This window comes from Bufo bufo, chromosome 4 (assembly GCF_905171765.1).
Source record: "Bufo bufo chromosome 4, aBufBuf1.1, whole genome shotgun sequence".
Classification (NCBI taxonomy): Eukaryota; Metazoa; Chordata; class Amphibia; order Anura; family Bufonidae; genus Bufo; species Bufo bufo.
The window spans coordinates 530,123,138-530,148,177 of NC_053392.1; the positions used below are offsets into that span (position 1 = coordinate 530,123,138).

Below are 25,040 nucleotides of genomic sequence, written 5' to 3' on the forward strand. Positions count from 1 at the left end.
ACTAGACACACCTGGGACCCCCGCAGATCAGCTGTTTGAGAAGGCAGAGGATAGATCATCAGTTTAAAAAAACTGCAGAACCTCTTTAAATCTGGGCAGCAGATCGCAGTTTGGACAGTACAGTCTTCTGCCCAGAAACAGTGATTTAGGCGATCGTATCAATGATGCTTTCATCCAGTGTTTGCTCGGTCATTGGGGGATCAGCAGCACAATTTCTCAGGGCAATTATTGGGAGCAAGTGTTCCTAGGAAAGCTCCTTCCTGACAATTTCCCCAACCACTGGCCCATGTAAAGGGGCCTTAAAGGCGTTTTCTAGGATTTCTATGGTTTTAACAGCTCATGTAGTCAGGGTCGGAGCCACCTGTAAGGCGATCTAGGCAGCCGCCTAGGGCGCAATTTAGCAGGGGGCGCCGGCCCCGTGCGGTTTAAAAAAAAAGCGTTGGTTAAGTGGCGGCCGGGCCGGTCCTGCCGCAAGTTTTTTTTTAAAGTACAGCGGCGGGCGCTCCCCCGCACCGAGCGGCTTCCGCACTGCCCGCCCAGGCGCAGCCTGAAGAGAGGGACTGACAGGAGGGAAGCACCTCTAATGTAGCGTGGCCGAGCTCTGATCGGTCCGCGGTACAGGAGCTTTTGTTTCCTGTACCCGGCCGGACTGACAGGAAGTGCTCACTTAGTGTGCACTTCCTTTCAGTCCGGCCGGGTACAGGAAACAAAAGCTCCTATACCGCGGACCGAACAGAGCTCGGCCACGCTACACTAGAGGTGGGGGGGAATGAGAGTGACAAGGGAGGGGGGGGGAGAAAATGAGAGTGACAAGGGAGTGGGGGGGGGATGAGAGTGACAAGGGAAAGGGGGAATGAGAGTGACAAGGGAGGGGGGAGGAAATGAGAGCGACAAGGGAGGGGGGGAATGAGCTTGACAAGGGAGGGGGGGAATGAGAGTGACAAAAGAAGGGGGGAATGAGAGTGACAAGGGAGGGGGGAATAAGAGTGACAAGGGAGGGGGGAATGAGAGTGACAAGGGAGGGGGGAATGAGAGTGACAAGGGAGGGGGGGAATGAGAGTGACAAGGGGGGGAAATGAGAGTGACAAGGGAGGGGGGGAATGAGAGTGACAAGGGAGAGGGGGAATGAGAGTGACAAGGGAGGGGGGGAATGAGAGTGACAAGGGGAGGGAAATGAGAGTGACAAGGGAGGTGGGGAATGAGAGTGACAAGGGAGGGAGGGGAAATGAGAGTAACAAGGGGGGAAATGAGAGTGACAAGGGGGGGAATGAGAGTGACAAGGGGGGTGGGGAATGAGAGTGACAAGGGGGGTGGGGAATGAGAGTGACAAGGGAGTGGGGGGGGAATCAGAGTGACAAGGGGGGGATGAGAGTGACAAGGGAGTGGGGGGGGAATGAGGGTGATAAAGGAGTGGGGGGAATGAGAGTGACAAGGGAGTGGGGGGGAATGAGAGTGACAAGGGAGGGGGAAAATGAGAGTGACAAGGGAGGGGGGGAGGAAGTGAGAGTGACAAGGGAGTGGGGGGGGATGAGAGTGACAAGGGGTGAATGAGAATGACAAGGGAGGGAGGGGGGAAGAAGAGTGTGACAAGGGAGGGGGGTGAGAGTGACAAGGGAGGGAGGGGGGGGAGAAGAGAGTGACAAGGAAGGGAGGGGGGAGAAGAGTGTGACAAGGGAGGGGGGAGAGAGTGACAAGGGAGGGAGGGGGGAGAAGAGAGTGACAAGGGAGGGAGGGGGGAGAAGGGTGTGACAAGGGAGGGGGGAGAAGGGTGTGACAAGGGAGGAGGGGGAGAAGAGAGTGACAAGGGGGGGAGAAAAGAGTGTCAAGGGAGGGAGGGGGGGAGAAGAGTGTGACAAGGGAGGGGGGAGAAGAGAGTGACACGGGAGGGGGGAGAAGAGAGTGACAAGGGAGGGAGGGGGGAGAAGAGTGTGACAAGGGAGGGGGGGGAGAAGAGAGTGACAAGGGAGGGAGGGGGGAGAAGAGAGTGACAAGGGAGTCCCCAGAGCCAGACCAAGAGCCAGACTGCAGCCAGAGACCAGATCATCTTATTGTCCTGGTGGTTAGTAGACAATGCAATATGTTTATTATTTAATTGTTTAGTTATTAATACTACATTGGAAACTAATTTACCTCACATTAAAAGGACATTATAGTCCCAGAACCAGTACAGTTTAATGTAGTGGTACTGGTGTCTATAGCCTGAGAGTGACAAGGGAGGGGGGGAATGAGAGTGACAAGGGAGGGGGGAATGAGAGTGACAAGGGGGGGGAATGAGAGTGACAAGGGAGGGGGGGAATGAGAGTGACAAGGGAGAGGGGGAATGAGAGTGACAAGGGAGGGGGGAATGAGAGTGACAAGGGGAGGGAAATGAGAGTGACAAGGGAGGTGGGGAATGAGAGTGACAAGGGAGGGAGGGGAAATGAGAGTAACAAGGGGGGGAAATGAGAGTGACAAGGGGGGGAATGAGAGTGACAAGGGGGGTGGGGAATGAGAGTGACAAGGGGGGTGGGGAATGAGAGTGACAAGGGAGTGGGGGGGGGAATCAGAGTGACAAGGGGGGGATGAGAGTGACAAGGGAGGGGGGGGGGAATGAGGGTGATAAAGGAGTGGGGGGAATGAGAGTGACAAGGGAGTGGGGGGGAATGAGAGTGACAAGGGAGGGGGAAAATGAGAGTGACAAGGGAGGGGGGGAGGAAGTGAGAGTGACAAGGGAGTGGGGGGGGGATGAGAGTGACAAGGGGTGAATGAGAATGACAAGGGAGGGAGGGGGGAAGAAGAGTGTGACAAGGGAGGGGGGTGAGAGTGACAAGGGAGGGAGGGGGGGAGAAGAGAGTGACAAGGAAGGGAGGGGGGAGAAGAGTGTGACAAGGGAGGGGGGAGAGAGTGACAAGGGAGGGAGGGGGGAGAAGAGAGTGACAAGGGAGGGAGGGGGGAGAAGGGTGTGACAAGGGAGGGGGGAGAAGGGTGTGACAAGGGAGGAGGGGGAGAAGAGAGTGACAAGGGGGGGGGAGAAAAGAGTGACAAGGGAGGGAGGGGGGGAGAAGAGTGTGACAAGGGAGGGGGGAGAAGAGTGTGACAAGGGAGGGGGGAGAAGAGAGTGACACGGGAGGGAGGGGGGAGAAGAGAGTGACAAGGGAGGGAGGGGGGAGAAGAGTGTGACAAGGGAGGGGGGGGGAGAAGAGAGTGACAAGGGAGGGAGGGGGGAGAAGAGAGTGACAAGGGAGTCCCCAGAGCCAGACCAAGAGCCAGACTGCAGCCAGAGACCAGATCATCTTATTGTCCTGGTGGTTAGTAGACAATGCAATATGTTTATTATTTAATTGTTTAGTTATTAATACTACATTGGAAACTAATTTACCTCACATTAAAAGGACATTATAGTCCCAGAACCAGTACAGTTTAATGTAGTGGTACTGGTGTCTATAGCCTGTTCCTGCAGAGAAAAGACACTGTGCAGTACTGGTGTTAAAGGAGCACTATAGTGCCAGGAAAACAAACTCATTTTCCTGGCACTATATAGTTGTTAGGAGTGGGGCACCCTCGTGTCCCCCTCCCACTGGGCTGAAGGGGTTAAAACCCCTTCAGCCACTTACCTTTCTCCAGCGCCGGCACTGGGAACTCTTCTCCCCGATCCTCCTCTCAGCTGCGAATGCGCACGCATTCAAAACTATGTTTCGCATCTTCCCACTGTAATTTTCACAGTGAGAATCGCGGAAGCACCTCTAGCGGCTGTCAGGGAGACAGCTACAAGAAGCTTGATTAACCCTAAGGGAAACATAGCAGTTCTTTTAATTTAAATGCTGAGAAAGGAGTGGAACATATGTGATGTCATGATATGGGCAGATCATCTGATAAGCATAGGGCGGCAAAAATCCTTGCACTGGCCCTGCATGTAGTTGCTTACCTCACCTATATCTTCCCCATGATTTTTTATGTTTTTTTTAGCACTGCCCCTAACCCCCAGCTAGTTTATAGCTCCTCCCACTCAGCTAGTTACATAGACACTCCCCTATCACTGCCCCTAACGCCCAGCTAGTTTATAGCTCCTCCCACCCAGCTAGTTACATAGACACACCCCTGTAACTGCCCCTGTTGCTGCTCTGGCACGCCCATGGATATAACATCGTAGGAAATAAGATAGAGCAGCATGGGCAGGGTCATGTGACCACAGCCCAGAACGGGAGATAGGAGCAATGTAGGTAATAGAAATACATTACAAAATTACAGCGACGTTCATAAATGATTCTTTTAAAGGATGTTGACACAAACAAGAAAACTCCTTTAAGGCTACATTTACATGTGCATCATTTTTTCCGTTCCATTTTAAGCAGGAATTACATTACTGATATATTTAGTATATAGAAAATTGGAAGCCCTCTGTGCAGATTTTGGATCAAAATTGTTTCAGCCCATCTATCAGTAAAAAGGTGGCTTCCAATAGATGGGACCTACATTTTCAGACTTCCCTTACATAAGTCCTACTGTCCAAAACTCCATCCACAGTTATACAGGGTGCGCCAAGAAAACATTTCCCACCATTACTCCACCGGTCTGAGCCGCTGACACCTGGCAGGAAGGGTTCATCAATTCTTGCTGCTTGAGCCAAATTCTGACCTTCCCATCAGCAAAGGGGCAAAAGAAATCTGGATTCGTCTGCACAGTCGAGGTTTTTCCATACAATATTTGCACTCTTTTTCCCACCAGAGTCTTTGCCTTTCTATTTCCCTTTATTAGCAATGACACTAGAACTGGCCACCTGCTGTTATAGCCCATCTGTCCTAAGACATGGCAGGATGTGTGTTTGGACATGTTAGCTGGAGCACTAGCCTTGTATTCGGCAGCAATGGGCTTGACTGTGCACCACCTGGTCCTCAGAATGATTCTTATCTGACCACTTTCGTCTCCAAGTTGTTTCCGTCCACAGGATGCACTTTTGCTGGATGTTTGATCACTCCATTCTTGGTCTGCTCTCAACACTGTTGGATGTAAAAACCCCAGAAAGTTGGTAGTTTTTTAAATACTAGTCTTGCATTAATGCCTCGTACAAAGTCACTTAATTTTCCCATTCTGTTGTGGGTTCACATTGAAACAGGTCCCCTAAAATCTAGTTCATTGCTATGCTGCACTCGGGGTCATGTGTCTAATTTCCTTACAGGGAAGTTACAGTTGTGAGAGGTAGGTGTCTCCAAGAACTTGGCCATTCAGTGTTTATATACATATAGAATAGTTAAAGGGGTTGGCCCATCTCATATAGTTATGAACAAAGCGAGCTTTGGATGCTACATCCGAAGTCGCTTAGTTCAAAACTTCGGAATAATACTGTACAGAGATCCGTCTCCGTACAGTATTAGAATGTACGGGCTCCGATGAGCCGAAGTTAGTTATTCACGAAGTCGCACGTGACTTTGTTAAATAACTTCGGGAGTTGATTTTTGGAACCGAACTCGGCTTCAGCTCTGACTGGTACAGAATTAATCCAAGGTTTTGAAGGAAGCTACTTCGGATGTAGCATCCAAAGCTCGCTTCGCTCAACACTAATCTCATACATTGGGGTCATATCGCTAGGATTTGTAACCAATGTCTGATAGGTGTAAGTCCCACCTCTGAGACCCGCACCTATCTGTAGAACCTCAAAGTGAAGGACAGCAAAATGTGCATGCACGACAGCCCTGAATTCATTTCTATGGGACTGCCAAAAATAGTGTGCTGCTCAGCTATTTTCGGTACTCACACAGTAATGGATGGCGGCCGCGCATGCGCGTTTCTCTGTCCTTCACTTTGCAGGCTCCGTTCAGGCTCCCGGATGTTGGACCTGCACCTGTCAGACATTGGTGTCATATGCTAGCGATATGACCCCAATGTATGAGATAGGCCAACCCCTTTAATCTCTCAACAGCAGCGTGATGATGGCAAAAAGTTAGTGAAGCGTTAGATCAAGATTTATCAGATTGAATGTTGAGTCAAAATTTTTGGCAGGTCATTGATGGAGCAGTGGTTTGAGAGATGCCAGGCAGATGGAAGCCATTTATGTAAAACACCAGCTAGCTCTGAACCTTTCCTCTTGATCAGGGCTCATGCACACGGCCATAGTTTCAGTCTGCAGCCAATCCTTGTTTTTTTTCTCGGATCGGATGCGGACCCATTCATCTCAATGGGGCCGCAAAAGATACAGACAGCACATCCGTAGTCGGTTCCGCAGCACCACAAAATAATAGAACATGTCCTATTCTTGTCCGTTTTGCAGGTACAAGTATGCTCTTGGACACAGATTTTTCTTTGTCCTGCGTTGTCTCATTCATCACTGGTTCGGCCTGTATCTGCAAGAGACTTTTATGGCTACGATTCTCGTTTTCTTATATGATCTTTATGGTCACTTGTGTTGATTTTTCGTTAAGTTAAATTAAATCATTAGATTGTTTATTTGCTAACTATAAAGTCAGACACATGCACACAAGCGTATCACGGCACTTTTAAATTGTGCTGTAACAGTGCTGCTATAGAGGGCCATGAGGCCATTCTACTGTTCAATACCTCCATAGGCCTCGAGTTTTATACTGAGTTTTTTTTTTTGTTGTTGTTGCATTTTGTCCAAATTTGGAAGAAACAAATCATGGTATGCTTTATTGGGCTATATGTATGCAGATATACTCCTCTAGAATTATGTCTAGGGGAGAATATCTCTGACACATGGACTCCGAGTGATACTGAACGGCAGTACATGGAGGCTATATGGTCCAATACCAAAGAGGCGTACAGACTTTGTGAACTGCCAAACAGGTTCCACGCACAGAGCTTTGCCTTATGAATGAGCCCCCAGTCAGATGTACAACTTCCCTTTAAGATGGAACTCATAGAAATTCTGCTTTCCATCGAGATCCTTATTTGTAATGCGTATCTGTATTTTTAGCATTAATAGGAGGAGGTACTGCCACGTGGGTGGACATGCCAACAAAAGGTGATGTGGAATCAATACACTGTAATATCTGTGCCGTCAGAGTGTACAAAATGTACTTACCTAGGGTTGCATCAGTATACATGTAGCGTGTAGGTTAAGTATAAATTTGGAATAACTGATAAAAAACAATATATCTCAGATGTAGTCAGCAGAAAGACCACAATGTAGAAAGCACCATTAAGTATTCCACGGAGCACAGAGAAAATGAAGATCAAATCAGGATTTTCTGGAAATAACACTGATGCCAGCTGCTGGGTTATATAACAGGATGCGGTCAGATCTAAGGACTGGGCATTGATGTTACCAGTGTACTCATTAGAATTACATGGCTAGTCACTGAAAAGTGTACAGATGTTGCCTGATGTACTGTGAATAATTACTGGAAACACAGCGGGGGAGGGGAGTCATATCATAGTAATTCAGCCAAAAGACTATCAGGAGGAATTTTTCTTGTTTATCACAATAATATAAATGAACGTACCTTTATCATTTTCATCGCAAAAAATATTGTATTGTTAAAAAACAGTTAAAGGGGGTTGGTTTTAATAAAAAAAAATGAAAAAACGCTCTTTAAAATAGTAAATAAAGTGAAGTCCTCTGCTCAGAGTAGAGTTTATCCTGGTCTGGAGGACCCAAAATGTCCATGCATTACACAGACGGCCCATGGTTTTTCAATAAATTAGTGGTAATGCTTTATTTCCCCAGTGGTAGCGCTGCAGGGGGAATGAACACTTGATGATGGCTTGTTCCCACATAGATTACAGTCAATTGCTATTGTTTCCACCAGCAGGGCACCCTATAATTAACTTTTCAGTGGGGTACCCTTCAAACAAAAGGAAGTTGTACCCCTTTAGTGCCACCTTTCACCTACTGTATTTGGAGGTAACTGTTTTGTTGGACTGAATAATTAACACATTACTTATGATAGATCTAATATCATTTCTGAAACTTTGAGCACCAACTGATGGCATTGTTATCCATATTAATATGGCTAATGCTGGCCCAAGCATGTGAAGAAGAAAGCTCAGTAGGATGTTAAAGGGATTTTTCCACAAAAAATATTGTACAGTTTTCCATACATTACCTGGATCTGAATACTTTTGTAATTGCGTGTAATTAAAAATTTTGCACAGTCACTGAGTTATTCAATAAAATGTATCTGTATAGCGCCACTTGCTGTTTTTTTTTCTTTCCTATTTCTTTGTCCAGCTCACTGAGATGGCCGCACATGCTCAGTTTCATCTTTCGACTGCCTCCTGAGTTGTGATAGGGAGATCATAGACACGCCCCCTTAGCTGCAGCAGAAAAGACACTCCCCTTGAGCTTTCAGCTTGATATACATCTAGCAGTGCAATGGGGGGATCTCTGGATCCATGTGAGGTACAGGGCTGGTTCTTGCTTTGTTAGAAAGAGACTGTCATGTACTATATGATGTCTGATTTTGATTTTTTACATTAGTTATGGGATAACCCCTTTAACATGCTAGGATATACACGATCTGTCAAAGTCATTTTATATTAAGGTATTATTTTTTCTTTCAGTTTATGCTGCTCCTCTTGATAAAGGAACACGTCCAGAAGAAATGGTATGTTACTAGACTGTTTTTACTTTTATTCTTGGATTGCTGTCTCCTAACCCTGCATAGATATATTAACAGAACATAGGTCATTGCACAGAAATGGTACCAAAACAAAAGCTAGTACAGATGCACAACCAAGCATAGTGCATAGATACATTTCCATATTCAAGCTCAGCACATAATCAGTTAACCAGAACTAGCCATAAGACATTGAGTACCATCAACAGTTCATCAATAGTTCTGGCCTGCAGCCTACTGAATCATTGTGATGACTGGTGTATAGTCTCAGCAGTCCTGTACTGTTGGCCCAACAGGAACAACAAATAAATGGTACAGATGAAGCTAGAATTCGAAAATCAGAGTGAGGGTAATTACGTTATAGGATGGGAAGATAGTGCAGGTAGAGACCGGGGGCAAGGTAATGGGACTGGGGGAGAAATGGAAGAAGGGACTAGAACAGCTCAGAAGGAAAGGTGTAGGGTACAAAATATACATAAACCTCTTAATTGTATGTATACTAATGCCAGAAGCCTGACTAATAAAACTGGTAAACTGGAATTAGTGATGTGTGTGGAGGACTATGACATAGTGGGAATAACTGAGACATGGCTGGATGATAGCTATGACTGGGCAGTTAACCAGAGAGAGGGAGGGGGTCTGCCTTTATGTAAAGTCCTGTCTAAAGCCCACACTCCGGGAAGATATAAGTGAGGGACGTGAACATGTGGAGTCACTGTGGGTAGAAATACATGGAGGCAAAAAACAATAATAAATTACTAATAGGAGTTTATTATAAATCACCTAATATACCAAAGAAAATCTACTACTAAACGAGATAGACAAGGCGACAAATCATAATGAAGTGGTTATTATGGGAGACTTCAACTACCCAGATAAAGACTGGGAAACTGAAACTTGTATATCTCATAAAGGAAACAGGTTCTTGGCAATAACCAAAGACAATTACCTCTCCCAACTGGTTCAGGACCCGTCTAGAGGGACGGCTATACTGGACTTAACCAATAGACCTGACAGAACAACAGATGTGCAGGTTGGGGGACAACTGGGAAATAGTGACCATAAAGTAATAACCTTACAATTATCATTCAAAAGAGTGTTTCTTCAGGGAGGAACAAAAATACCAAACTTCAAAAAAAGCTAAATTTAGCCAACTGAGAGAGGCCATAGGCCTAACTAACTGGGACAAAGTACTCAAAAATAAAAATACAGCCACAAAATTGGATATTTTTAAAAGCATCCTAAAATCTAATTGTGAGAGGTACATACCTTATGGGAATAAAAGGTTAAGGAACAAGAAAAAAACTATGCGGATAAATAGAACTGTAAATAAAGCAATAAATGACAAAAAGAAAGCATTTAAATCACTAAAACAGGAGGGTAGCGAGGAAGCACTGAAAAACTATAAGGAAAAAAATGTAATATGTAAAAATGTAATAAAAGCAGCCAAACTAGAGACCGAGAGATTAATTGCCAAAGAGAGCAAAACTAACCCTAAAATGTTTTTCAATTACCGTATATAAATGGTAAAAAGTATAAATCTGAAGGTGCCGGCCCTCTACAGAGTAATGAGGGGGGCCGGAAGCTAGCGCGATGATTCCTGGTAGCGTCTTACTTTTTCTTGCAACTGTATATATTGTATGTGAACCCCTTAGAATTATATGGATTTCTGCACATATTGGTCATAAAATGTGATCTGATCTTCATCTAAGTCACAACAATAGACAATCACAGTCTGCATAAACTAATAACACATAAATAATTAAATGTTACCCTGTTTTTATTGAACACACCATGTAAATATTCACAGTGCAGGTGGAAAAAATATGTGAACCCTTGGATTTAATGACTGGTTGAACCTCCTTTGGCAGCATTAACTTCAACCAAACGTTTCCTGTAGTTGCAGATCAGATGTGCACAACGGTCAGGAGTAATTCTTGACCATTCCTTTTTACAGAACTGTTTTAGTTCAGCAATATTCTTGGGATGTCTGGTGTGAATCGCTTTCTTGAGGTCATGCCACAGCATCTGAATCAGGTTGAGGCCAGGACTCACTGGGCCACTCCAGAAGGCGTATTTTCTTCTGTTTAAGCCATTCTGTTGTTGATTTACTTCTATGCTTTGGGTCGTTGTCCCAATTGCAACAACCATCTTCTGCTGAGCTTCAGCTGGTGGACAGATGGCCTTAAGTTCTCCTGCAAAATGTCTTGATAAACTTGGGAATTCATTTTTCCTTTGATGATAGCAATCCGTCCAGGCCCTGACGCAGCAAAGCAGCCCCAAACCATGATGCCCCCACCACCATACTTCACAGTTTGGATGAGGTTTTGATGTTGGTGTGCTGTGCCTCTTTTTTTCCACACATAGTGTTTTGTGTTACTTCCAAACAACTCAACTTTGGTTTCATCTGTCCACAGAATATTTTGCCAGTACTGCTGTGGAACATCCAGTTGCTCTTGTGCAAACTGTAAACGTGCAGCAATGTTTTTTTTGGACAGCAGTGGCTTCCTCTGTGATATCCTCCCATGAAATCCATTCTTGTTTAGTGTTTTACGTATCGTAGATTCGCTAACAGGGTTGTTAGCATATGCCAGAGACTTTTGTAAGTCTTTAGCTGACACTCTAGGATTCTTCTTCACCTCATTGAGCAGTCTGCGCTGTGCTCTTGCAGTCATCTTTACAGGACGGCCACTCCTAGGGAGAGTAGCAGCAGTGCTGAACCTTCTCCATTTATAGACAATTTGTCTTACAGTGGACTGATGAACAGCAAGGCTTTTGGAGATACTTTTATAACCCTTTCCAGCTTTATGCAAGTCAACAATTCTTAATCGTAGGTCTTCTGAGAGCTCTTTTGTGCGAGGCATCAGGCAATGCTTCTTGTGAAAAGCAAACCCGAACTGGTGTGTGTTTTTTATAGGGCAGGGCAGCTGCAACCAACACCTCCAATCTCATCTCATTGATTGGACTCCAGTTGGCTGACACCTCACTCCAATTAGCTCTTGGAGATGTCATTAGTCTAGGGGTTCACATACTTTTTCCACCTGCACTGTAAATGTTTACATGGTGTGTTCAATATAAACATGGTAACATTTAATTATTTGTGTGTTACTAGTTTAAGCAGACTGTGATTGTCTATTGTTGTGACTTAGATGAAGATCAGATCACATTTTATGACCAATTTGTGCAGAAATCCATATCATTCCAAAGGGTTCACATACTTTTTCTTGCAACTGTATATATATATATATATATATATATATATATATATAGCAGTTTTGGGGTTCTGGGGTCGAATCTGACCGAGGACAACATCTGCATGGAGTTTGTATGTTCTCCCTGTGTTTGTGTGGGTTTCCTCCGGGTACTCCGGTCTCCTCCCACACTCCAAAGACTTACTGATAGGGAACTTAGATTGTCAGCCCCATAGGGGACAGCTTGATGCTAATGTATGTAAAGCGCTGTGGAATATAGTAGCACTATAGAAAAGCATAAAATATATATATATATATATATATATATACACACTAATATATATAATGTAGCAACGTATTCCTTTGTGGCAACTAAACATTAACAAATCCTTCCCTCCCTCCCTCCCTTTTCTACTCTTTTAATAAAAACCCCTCTCACTCGAGGACCTTCAATATCGATCAGTTTTCATTTCTTTCTGTTCACATGAGCTCTCCACAATATCCACCTCTGACAGATTCTCCACACAGAGCTACCATTAGATGTGATTATTTGGACAGCACAATTATACTTAACAGCGCAAGATCTGTGGCTGACCTGGGATGAGGAGATTCCCACTCTAGATTAACACTATATTAAGTGTTGCCTGTAAGAACATAACAGTTATGACTAGGGATGAGCGAATCAACTTCAGATGAAACATTTGCATAAAACTTTGTTCTAATACTGTACGGAGCAGGAGCTCCGTACAGTATTAGAATGTATTGGCTCCGATCAGCCAAAGTTATTACTTCGCGGAGTCTCGTGAGACTTCGCGCAATAGCTTCATCAATTGATTTGTACTGTAAAAAAACATTTCCTGAACTTGGGTTCGGTTCCAAGTGGTAGCACTGATTCAGCAGATCACTTTTCAGCTTTCCTGTTTAGACTGAGTCAGTACAGAGTCATCTCATTATAAGTAGATGCAATGCTATTACACTGCTGACGTCCTAGATAAGGCAGAATATAGTAACACTATGTATATATAACACACCCAGCTATATTTCCCTTGTCACTCTGTCACTCTGAGGGGTGTCTGGGGGATGATCAGTACTTCTTTAAAGAGGATTTCCCACCAAGAACACTTATTTCCTATCCACAGTGTTGGGGATACGTGTTTGATCATTGGGGGTACGACTGCTGGAACCCCAACAGATTGCAAGAATGGAGGTCCCTAACTCACCATGTAAATGGAGCAGTAGTACACATGTGTGACCACCACTAACTGCTATGGCACTGATGAAGATAGAGCCAAGTGATCAGATACTTATCACCTATCCTGTGGATAGGTGTGTGTTATTTGTGGGAAAGTCTGATGGTGATTAAAGGGGTATTCCCCTCTTTTATGGTAAGGGGCATCTATTTATTATTGGAGTATATTTTATAGATTTATATATCCATTCCAATAGCGGTTTGACGCCATCTGGTGATTTTTCTCCTCTCTCTTTACTGTATTCCAGTTGTAGCAAGTTATCCCCCTATCCACATTATAGAGTATAACTATTAGATCAGTGAGGGTCCTACCACTGGGACCACAACATAATAAAGATCTTGGGGGAGTTATATCAAGACTGGCACGTCCATATGCACTGGTGTGAGATGTGCCTAATTTATTAAGAGGCAGAAGCCTCTTAACAAATCTGACGAATCTCTGTCCTGCCGTGCTCCAGAAACCGAAGGCAATGCCAGCTGCAGGCTGACCTAGACTTTAGCAATAACTTCCGCCACTTTCTGACGAAAGTTTTAGTAAATGAGGCGGGTGGCGCAAAGCACCGCCCACTTCCACTAAGCCAGGCCCTCTTTTCTTGCCACTGGCGAGAAGCCTGAAAAGTCGCAAATGATAGCTCACCTATGGCATGCACCGCAATGTGTGACTTTTTTATGCCACGATAACAAGCTTAATAAATGTCCCTCAGTGGGGGAGATGTGTCAAAACTGATGTAAAGGAAAACTGGCTTAGTTGCCCATAGCACCCAATCAGATTCCTCCTTTCATTTTTCAGAGCTGCATTGCAAGATGAAAGGTGGAATCTGATTGGTTGCTATGGGCAACTAAGCCAGTTTTCCTTTACACAAGTTTTGATAAATCTCCCACATTATTTCTGTTCTACATTGCTTCAGTCTGAGTAATGGGACTAAAATGAAATAGACGGGACGTTTCCCCATAAGACCTTCTTACATGTGATATAAGCTTCAGATGTGTAACACATGACATCAACTCCATTACTGCACATTCACAACAGATTCTGTCTTGTTATATTTATGGAGATAATTAAGAGGCAAAAATAACATCTATGAAGGAAGGACATATACTTGCACCATCTTACTGTATGCGGTCTTAACTTTACACATCTGAGGCTGAAGTTAATTAAAATGTTGATGAAATATGTTCCCAATTACTGCCAGATGATTGTATTGTATCTTCCTGAGGGTCATGAGTCACCAGAGCTGGATGAGTCATGAGAAGGAGATGGAGCCACTCGTTACCAGGCTACTGCCAGGGTATAAAGTTATTTTACATCAGCCAGATCTACTGTTTCTAACCCGTTATCTGTAATAACTATGGGAATATTACAAAGTTCTTTGTCGGAGCAGAAGATTTGCTTCGGGGAATTGTAATGCGATTAACAATTTATCTGCTGACAATATAGTCTTGACATTTAAAAATGGCTGCATGTTAATTAAAGGCTACAGTCCTCTCCTGATGATATCATCGTTTCCGATTTACTACCAAATGAACAAAATTGCAGAGTATGAACGGTCTCCTGTGCTGAGTATGTCAAGCTAATTTTTGGTCCACCTTCTCAAAAATCAATCTAAAATCAATATTGCTGCTGGGAGAGCCATTGCCACTGGCCTTATTGTTGAGGCTGTCAGAAAGCGATTTTCTTCCATTCTGACACAGGAGAACATCTGGCCCTGACTGCATCCAATTATGCACCTGTCAAAAGCAATTCATTGGGAATTGGACATGTAGATTGGCGAATTTGAATGGAGGCCATTTAGCTGCTTAAAGAAGACAATGCTTGCTTACAGCCATGGCTGACTAAATTCATACAGTGCAATACAGTAAGGAATAAATGGAAATAATTTTAGTTACCCTTTAGACTAGGTCCACACAGAGCAGTTTAATGCTGTCTTTAAAGGGGTTGTTAGAATTCAATAAAAACGTAGGCATCCACTGTAAATTTGCTAAAATAACAAAAGAAGAGATATTGACTGCAGCGGTGATTTCTGTACGCATAGGTCACTGCTGCAACCAATCACTGGCCTCAGCAGGGATGTCCTATATACTGCTGAGGCCAGTGACTGACTGAACGGTGACCAGTGTATACAGAACGTCACTGCTGCAGCCAGGAAGATGACAACGGCAGTGGAACGCTAGAACCAGGGGAGAAAAAAGGTAACTATAGCTTGTTTTATTATTTTAGCACATTTACAGTGGCTGCCCAAGTTATTATTCAACTCAGACAACCTGTTTAAAAGTAATGTGTCATCAAAAAAATGGCCTATTGCTTAAAAGGCGGCAGCCCAGCCTAAGGACCCTTAGTGACCGCTGTAAAAAGGCGTATTGGTGGTCACTAAGGGGCCGTAGGCTGGGCCGCCGCCTTTTTATGGTGCTGCATGGGTTTCCAGAGAACTGCTCTAACGGTCAATGTGCGTGTACGCAGACAGGGGCCTAGTATAGCAGCTTGCAGGTCAATCTCAGTATACAGTGAGGAACAGAAGTATTTGAACACCCTGTGATTTTGCAAGTTCTCCCACTTAGAAATCATGGAGGGGTCTGAAATTCACATTGTGGGTGCATTCCCACTCTGAGAGACAGGATAAAAAAAAAAAATCTGGAAATCACATTGTATGATTTTTAAAGAATTTATTTGTCTTGCACTGCTGAACATAGGTATTTGAACACCTGAGAAACAGCAAAAATTCTGGCTCTCAAAGACCTGTTACTGTGCCTTTAAAAAGTCCACCTCTACTCCACTCATTAATCTAACTTAGTAGCACCTGTCTGAGCTCTTTAAAGACCCCTGTCCACCCCACAGTCAGTCTGACGCCAACTACAGACCAAAGAGCTTTCAAATGACACCAGAGACAAAATTGTGGAACTCCACAAGGCTGAAAAGGACCACGGGGCAATTGCCAAGAAGCTTGGTGAAAATGACTGTCAGTCTCCCTCGGACTGGGGCTCCATGCAACATCTCACCTCGTGGGTATCACTGATAATAAGAAAGGTGAGGAATCAGCCCAGAGGAGGGAGGAGCTGGTCAATGATATGACGAGAGCTGGGACCACAGTTTTAAAGGTCACTGTCGGTAGAACACTACGCCGTCATGGTTTCAAATCATGCATTGCACGGAAGATTCCCCTGCTCAAGTCATCACATGTCCAGGCCCGTCTGAAGTTTGCCAATGACCATCTGGATGATCCAGAGGAGGCATGGGAGAAAGTCAAGTGGTCAGATGAGACCAAAGTATAACTTTTTGGTCTAAACTTCACTTGTCGTGTTTGGAGGAAAAAGAAGGATGAGTTGCATCCCAAGAACCCCATCCCTACTGGGAAGCATGGGGGTGGTAACATCATGCTTTGGGGGTGCTTTTCTGCGAAGGGGACAAGACGACTGCACTGTATTAAGGAGAGGATGAATGGGGCCATTTATTGTGAGATTTTGAGCAACAACCTCCTTCCCTCAGTCAGAGCATTGAAGATGGGTCGTGGCTGGGTCTTCCAACATGACAACGACCCGAAGCACACAGCCAGGATAACCAAGGAGTGGCTCCGTAAGAAGCATATAAAGGTTCTGGAGTGGCCTAGCCAGTCTCCAGACCTAAATCCAATAAAACAGCTTTGGAGGGAGCTAAAATTAAAAATTCCAATAAAAACGCTCTTTTCCATTGAAAAAACACATTTGGTATCGCCGCATCCACATATCCCATATGGTGAATGCTGTAAAAAAAAAAAAAAGACAGAATTGCTTCTATTTGCTTAATTGCCACAAAAAAAGGAATAAAAAGAGATAAAAGTGTTATGTACCCCAAATTATACCAATGAAAACTGTTGTTCTTTTTTTTCTTTTTTTAATGTTATTTATGTGGAAAAATAAATGCCACAACATTTCTAACATACAAACTGAATGGCAGTATTGCAGTTTTTTCCTATACCACTCCCAGGAAGATTTAATAAAAGTTAATCAGTAATTTATGTGTACCTCAAAAAAACAAGCCCCCATACGACTACATAGATGGAAAAATTTAAAAGTTATATCTCTTGGAAGACAACAAAATAAATTTCAAAAATTGCTTGGTCAGTAAGTCCCAAAACAGGCTGGTCACTAAGGGGTTAAATCACTTTTTTATTTTAAACGTATTTTAAAATAATTTTCGGTGATATAATTTTTTATTTTGTATGTTAATAATTATATTTAAATAAAAACCATAAAATAACCTGCCGTTTTCACAGGCCACTAGGCCTTATAATAGGCTCCTCTTCTTGGTCTGTACAGATCACTTTACCACAGTTATCTCCTTATCATTACAGGCAGGTTTAGAATGACAGATAGCACCTCTGTGTATAGACAACAGGTACAGGTGATTGTCCAAGCTTATCTATTCCTTTCTTGTACAATGACCTCTGCACAGGGCACAGAGCATGCCTAGAAAACTCGCCCATAGAAGTCAATGAGGTCCCTCCTGACCATTGTGTCTATGGCCCTTGGGGCTGCTGTAAAGCAATTCTTTAAATGCTTTCTAAATTCTGTTAAGAACAACTTCGGCAAGATGGCCGCCCCCATTATCATCTCACATATCAGGTGGGAAAGTAAATATACCAGCTTCATCGGGTCTAGGAGATCCATTTAATAATGTCTGCAGATTGTACTTCGCAAACTGGTGACGGATACATAATACTCTCATACTTCACATGAAAGTCATGTTTACTGCACAGTAGGGATTATGTTTTCCTTGTGTATATAAGCATTTATCAATTTACCAGTTAAAATGAAAATTACAAGCTTCTGATTAAATTGGATTCCTACCCAGAGAGCAGATGTTCCTTTTTCAAAATCAGCATAGAAAATGCTGCTTTAATTAAACTATAAATGGTTGAAAGAAATGCATGAAATGTAAAAGCTACCAAAGAACATAGGGGAAACAACTCTGCTTGATTGTGAGGATCACCTGCAGTGAGCAGGTTAGGCTGGGGTTACATGTTCACGTTTCTTATTGCAAGCCATAGACAGGAGTGGATTCAAAAAGAAGAGAGGACTCAGTGATTCCTTTATACATGTCCTCTGTTTATGATCCATTCCTGCTTTAAAACCTGCATTGAGAAACCTGAAAGTGTAAAGCCAGCCTAACAGTCATTGAAGAACAATTCTCCACCCACTGTGCCACTTGATGTGAAACCAGATGTGCCACTATTATCATGCTTTCAACGGTAAATATTTCACCCAAAGACCATTTATTAATGCCATCATAAGAATCCATGTATACAGTGCATTCGGGAAGTCTTCAGACCCCTTGACTTTTGTCACATTTTGTGATGATGCAGCCTTGTGCTAAAATAAAAAAAAAACAGTTTTTCCCCATCAATCTGCACTCAATCCCTCATAATGAGAAAGTGAAAATCGAATTTTAGAAATTTTTGCAAAGTTATTAAAAAGGAAAACCTAAACATTTCACATGGAGATAAGTATTCAGACCCTTTCCTATGACACTTGAAATTTAGCTCTGAGGGCCTCCCATTTCTCTTGATCATCTTTGAGATGTTTCTACACCTTGACTGGAGTCCACCTGTGATAAATTCAGTTGGTTGAGCGACATGATTTGGAAAGACTCACCGCTGTCTATATAAGACCTAAAGTACTCTCAAACTGCAAGAAACACGATTCTCTGGTCTGTTGAAACCAAGATTGAACTTTTTGGTCTCAATTCTAAGCGTCATGTCTGTCACCTTCCAACAAGACAATGACCCTAAGCACACAGCTAAAACAGCACAGGAATGGCTTAGGGACAACTCTGTGAATGTCCTTGAGTGGCCCAGCCAGAGCTCTGACTTGAACCCAATCGAACATCTCTAGAGAGACCTAAGTATAGCTGCCTACTGGTCCTCATCTAACCTGACAGAGAGATCTGCAGAGAAGAATGGCAGAAAATCCCCAAATCCAGGTGTGCAAAGCTTGTGGCATCATACTTAAGAAGACTAGAGGCTCTAATTGCTGCCAAAGGCGCTTCAACTAAATACTGAGTTAAGGGTCTGAATACTTATGTCAATGCAAGGTTTTATTTTCTTCTTTTCACTAAACTAGCAAAGATTTATAACATTCTGTTTTCACTTTCATGCGGTATTGTGTGCAGAATGATGGCAAAAAACTTGAATTTGTTTTTTATTTTAGCACAAGGCCACAATGTGAAAAAAGTGAAAGGGTCTGAAAACTTTCTGAACGCATTGTAAGTTCTGCATTGTAGACGTCGTTTTAAAATGTGTATTTGAGATGGCTATAATTCTTTAGATAGAAAAAAATGAAAAAGCCACATTGGCTACCCAACATTTCCTGGTCTCACCATTACCACTCTTTTACACAATGACTATGTCTTTGAACTACGGAGGAAGATCATTTAGTGGATCTCTTCAATCATGCATTTACCATAGCCAAAGGAGTAAATTATTTGTATAAGTGTATGAGTATTAGTATAATGAAGCATAACATCTGATAAGGTGTGCACTTATGTACTTTTTACAGGTAACACGTTGTATCGTTGAAGTGCTTTCAAATGCTCTGGCAAAGCCCAACGCTCCACCAATTGATCCAGAATGTAAAGAGATCCTTAAGAAAAGTAAGTATCAGGCATGGTATTGATGTATACATTGATCAGGCAGCTCATATACAGTGTGCCCAAGAAAACGACAAGGTGAATTATAACTTAATTTGTCTTCTGAATACATTAACCAGACATTCTAATCTAGAGTAGGCTACAAATCATACAGCTTCCAGCATTCCAGATGTGGATGATTTCCTCTTACTGTAAAAACATTTACATCAAGTTCTTATAATGATTATTAAGCATTTACAAGTGTAATATAATTAATAGATGGCACCTTGGCATCACGAATGAAAGGATGTCTGTCAGCAGTTTTGAGCATGCTAAACTGCTGATAGCACTATAAAGGGACTAGGAAGAGCAGTAAAAACATACATTTTGTGGAGATTTTATCATTAGGAGTAGTGTGAATATGAAGTTTTATTCTGCCAGATTCTGCTTCTCCATTGCCTAGGACAGGGCTTCACTGTGAGGTTCTGTCTATGTTGAACTACTTCACAGCTTCTCCCCTCTACTCTTGGATATAGTGGTCTCCTGGTTGGATGATATAGCCGTCACTCACATCAGAGGGGAGGGGCTGTGAAGCAACTCATTGCAGGCAGTCTTTTATGGTGAAGCCTCGCCTCCTGGGGCACTTGTGGATGCAGAGCCTGGCAAATTAAAACATCCTATTTACACAACTCCTGATGAGAAAAAAATCCACATAAGGTATGTTTGTATGTCTCTCCACAGCCTCTACCTAGTGCTGTTTGCAGATTAGTATGGTCAAAAGTACTGGCAGATTTTCTTTAAACTATCGTGAATTGCAGGTGTAAGACACTATATTGGAATATTTGAGCAGTTTGTAACGAGGGTGAACTGTAAATGTCCCACATTTTTCTCCAAATTGCACTGTATTCTTCGCATTGAAATGCTTAGTAATGTTTTACAATATTGCACTGTTTGACATTATGTTCTCCATAGAGTTCAGGCATTACCTACTGTAGTGCATAATGTAGGAGCTAGCAAACTGTTGCCTCAGTGATTTTACCATTTCTTTTGTCCATTGATGACACCAGGAACAGCATTTCAGAATGTCAATTTGCATGAGAAGGAGGTGTCAGTCAGTGGAGGCCATTGTGCTAGAGCCTGGCACTGTCTTGATGATGGACACGGTGATGTCAGAAGAAGCGTTGTTTAGCAGCGTCTGTAGGTGGGAGTTGAGGTGTGTTCATAAAAGTGTATGCTCAGGGCCTCTTTTGTGTGCAGTGAGGCACATGAAAGACACACCTACCACAAGCCCCTGAGGAGCGGATGCACAGGATGGGAGTGGTAGTGGCCCTAATGAGATGTAATGTCACGGTGTCCTACCTCAGGCTGTCTTTCCCTGGGGTTCAGTGCAGTGAATAAATCATGTGAAGGAACCAAGCAAACATTATAAAACAAAGAACAAGTGCAAAAAAACAAGTAGCAGTAATTGGCAATGTGGCAGAAAATGACACTCAGAAGTTTGGTAGCTCTCTCTCTCCTCATTCCCATCCCTACGCCTGTACTCACCTGTGGCTGTAGGTGTCCACTGTGTGACGCAAGCTTCTAGCTAAACTGTGGTTGTGGTGCCTTAATGTGTTTCCCCTCACCTTGCAGTGGAGTCTGTATAGCTTGATCATGCTGCTGTCTGTAATACACCATAGTTTACAAATCTTCTGTAGTCTGGGACCCTGCAGTCTCTCTGGAATAGTTGTCCTCCTTGATGAGCCGACTCTGTGTTCCTCATGGCCTGGAGGAGTGGGATCGCATACTCCCCCACTCCTCACTCGCCTCTCTCTGACTGAATCTAACTAGCTCAGCCTCTCCCTTGGCAGGAAGTCAGACCAGCGCACTCCTACCAAGAGGGGAGTAATGGAATGGTAAGTCCCATTCCTGTTGCAGCTTACATCATTCACTGCTAAAAAGCCAAGCACTGGCATAACAGTGGTTGGAGTGGATGTCACACACAAGTGCTCTCCATTCACTTTGGGCCCTGTTTCTGAGCTAAGAGCAGGTCCCTGAGGTGAGATGTGCACCTATTGGACATTTATGGCATATCTTATTGATATGCCATAAATGACTAGATGGGACAGCCCCTTAAAGGGGTTATCCTGAAATAATGACTTTTTTTTATCTAATGCCCGCAGCCTGCCTCCATAACTAGAAGAGTCATACTTACCTACTCCCCGCGGCTTCAGTTCTCCTCGCTGGCTTCCACATGTCCATGTTCTGTTCACCAGACTCTTTACATCCGTTGCTGCATGGGCATGGTCATATGTATTGCTGCAGCCAATGACTGGCTTCAGTGATGATGAATACTTCCCTTGCTCCCGAGGGGTTGTTTGCCATATGTCATAGGGGCTGAAATGTTGGTTTTAAATATTGCAATACCAGTAATGTGCATTAACTCCTTAACGTAACTAAGCTCACTAAGGTGTTACATTTGTTGCTGGGGGAGGAGTTTGGGAAGGAGTGTGTGTATATATAGAGACAGACTCATTAGCTGGCCTAATTCATTAGCTGAAAGTACTAGCTTCAAGTACTACATTAAGTACTAGTAAAGAGATATTGCAGCAGACTGAAGAGATTCAAAAGATACTGCAAGAGATTGGCTTAGAGTCTCCAACTGGCTCATCTGTGTTGTTTTTGCTGATCATTGATTGAGAAGAGGTAAGGAATTCGGTCAGCTGTTTGCTATTGTGCGTTTGCTAATGAGCCTAGCTCACTAAGGTGTTACATTTGTTGCTGGGGGAGGAGTTTGGGAAGGAGTGTGTGTATATATAGAGACAGACTCATTAGCTGGCCTAATTCATTAGCTGAAAGTACTAGCTTCAAGTACTACATTAAGTACTAGTAAAGAGATATTGCAGCAGACTGAAGAGATTCAAAAGATACTGCAAGAGATTGGCTTAGAGTCTCCAACTGGCTCATCTGTGTTGTTTTTGCTGATCATTGATTGAGAAGAGGTAAGGAATTCGGTCAGCTGTTTGCTATTGTGCGTTTGCTAATGAGCCTAGCTCACTAAGGTGTTACATTTGTTGCTGGGGGAGGAGTTTGGGAAGGAGTGTGTGTATATATAGAGACAGACTCATTAGCTGGCCTAATTCACTAGCTTCAAGTACTACATTAAGTACTAGTAAAGAGATATTGCAGGAGATAGTCAGAAGGTAGGCTGGAAGGTGGAAACAATACAAAAAAAAAAAAGGTAAGATTTGTTTGATTTAAAGTTACAAATTTATTTTTTTATTTTTTTATTTTTTTCTCCTCTTTAAAATGGCAGACTTGGTTCAGTGCAGGAATTGTTGTGCATTTATTTCATGTTCCACTCTTTGGAGATTCGGATGCTGTCAGATCTGTAGACAGTTCTCCTTACTGCAGCAGGAAATTGCATTTTTGAAAGCTGAAATATTTAAATTATCTGTTAAACAAACTCCAGCTAGGACTGCTGCAATGCCACTGCCACAGAGGACCCCCAGAAATGGCAGATGGGTTAATGTAGGTTCTGGAAGTCTTAGAGTGGTGGATAGAAGACATGTCCCACAGTCGGTGGTTCTCCATAATTCATTTGCAGCACTCTCAGAATGTAAGGACAACATGGATATGGACTCAAGCACAGAGGGTGAGAAACCATCGACTCATATGTCTAATGTATGCAACAAAAAAGATAAAGTGAAGTCTCAAAGGAAGCAGCTGTTGCTGGGTGATTCAATCATAAGAAGTGTGGAGCTTAAAGAAAATGGTTTTGTGAGATGTCTCCCTGGGGCTACTGCTAGAAGAGATAGAAGACGTATTATTAATATTGTTAAGCAAGCAAAGCAGGAAGGGGACGTGGATGTTCTTGTCCATCTAGGGACAAATGACCTGGCTTGCAATGAAGTGTCAGAGGTGAAAAAATCTTTTATCACACTTGGTAATGACGTACAGGATTTTGCATCCACCATTTCATTTTCTGAAGTTCTGCCTGTGCATAATGTTCAGAATGATAGGCAGAGGCGCATAAAGGAGTTCAACATATGGCTTGGTAAATGGTGTCAAGAGCAAGGATTTGGCTTTGTTTCTCATGATAGCTCTACTTGGAATAGAAAGGAACTGTACAAAAAAGATGGTTTGCATCTTTCTCTCAAAGGAACAAATGTACTTAGTGAACAACTCCAAGAATTTGCGAAAGAGTATTTAAACTAGGAAGGGGGGGCAAAAGAGTGAAAATAAAAGAGTCCAATTGCCCCCCGAAACAATGCCAGAACAGGCCAGAAGCACTGAGGTTAAGAAATGATAAGCTCAGAGTCCTGTCTACAAATGCTCGCAGTTTAGGTAAAAAAATCAATGAACTTGGGTCAATAATGGCATCTGAGAATGTAGATTTAGTGGCTGTTACAGAGACATGGTTTAATGAAAGAAATGACTGGGACATAACCATACCAGGGTACTCTTTATACAGAAGAGACAGAGAAGGCAAGAAAGGAGGAGGAGTGGCCCTGTATGTGAAAGATAGCATTAAATCTAACCTAATACAAGTTGGTGAGGCCAACATAGAGTCAGTTTGGGTTACGCTGCAGTTTGCTAACCATGCAGTAACTCGTGTAGGTGTGATATATAGACCACCTGGTCAAGTTAAAGAACTAGATGATCTACTAGTTGAAGAAATAGCTAAAATGACAATGAAAGGAGAAGTTATCATTATGGGAGATTTCAATCTTCCAGATATAAACTGGAAAACCAAAATAGCAAGTTCTACCAGGAGTACAGATATTCTAAATTCCCTACTGGGGTTATCTCTACAACAAGTGGTTGAGGAGCCAACCCGGAGGGAGGCCATTTTGGATTTGGTATTCACAAACGGGGATTCGGTATATGATGTCATTGTAGGCGAAACCTTGGGATCTAGTGATCACCAGTCAGTGTGGTTTAATATAAGAACTGTGAAAGAGTCCCACCACACAAAAACAAAAGTTTTAGATTTTAGAAAAACAGACTTTTCAAAAATGAAATTAGTCATAAATGAGTCCTTATCAGACTGGAACGGATTACATGGAGTCCAGGAGAAATGGGACTACTTAAAAGGTGCATTATTGAAGGCAACAGAAAATTGCATTAGACTTGTCAGTAAAAGCAAAAAAAGGAGGAGACCAATGTGGTACTCAGCAGAAGTGGCCCAAATCATTAAAAATAAAAAGCTAGCATTTTGTAATTATAAAAAAACCCAGAGCAATGAAGATAAGGAAATCTACAAGATTAGGCAGAGAGAGGCCAAGCAAGTTATAAGAACTTCTAAAGCGCAGGCAGAAGAAAAACTAGCTCAGTCTATGAAAAAAGGGGATAAGACATTCTTCAGATATATAAATGAAAAAAGGAAATTAAAACAAGGAATAACTAAATTAAAAACAAAGGACGGAAGGTATGTAGAAGAGAATAAAGGGCTAGCCGACTGCCTTAAT

At 43.0% G+C, this 25,040-nt stretch overlaps 1 protein-coding gene across 1 annotated transcript in view; it reads left to right on the top strand.

Moving 5' to 3' along the window:
• The window catches only part of CHGB (chromogranin B), a 48,342-nt gene that overhangs the window by 6,432 nt on the left and 16,870 nt on the right, over nt 1-25,040 (top strand). Inside the window, exons 2-3 of the mRNA XM_040429770.1 lie at nt 8,497-8,540; nt 19,521-19,614. Coding sequence (XP_040285704.1) covers nt 8,497-8,540; nt 19,521-19,614 — 138 coding nt within the window. The remainder of the gene's footprint in view (nt 1-8,496; nt 8,541-19,520; nt 19,615-25,040) is intronic.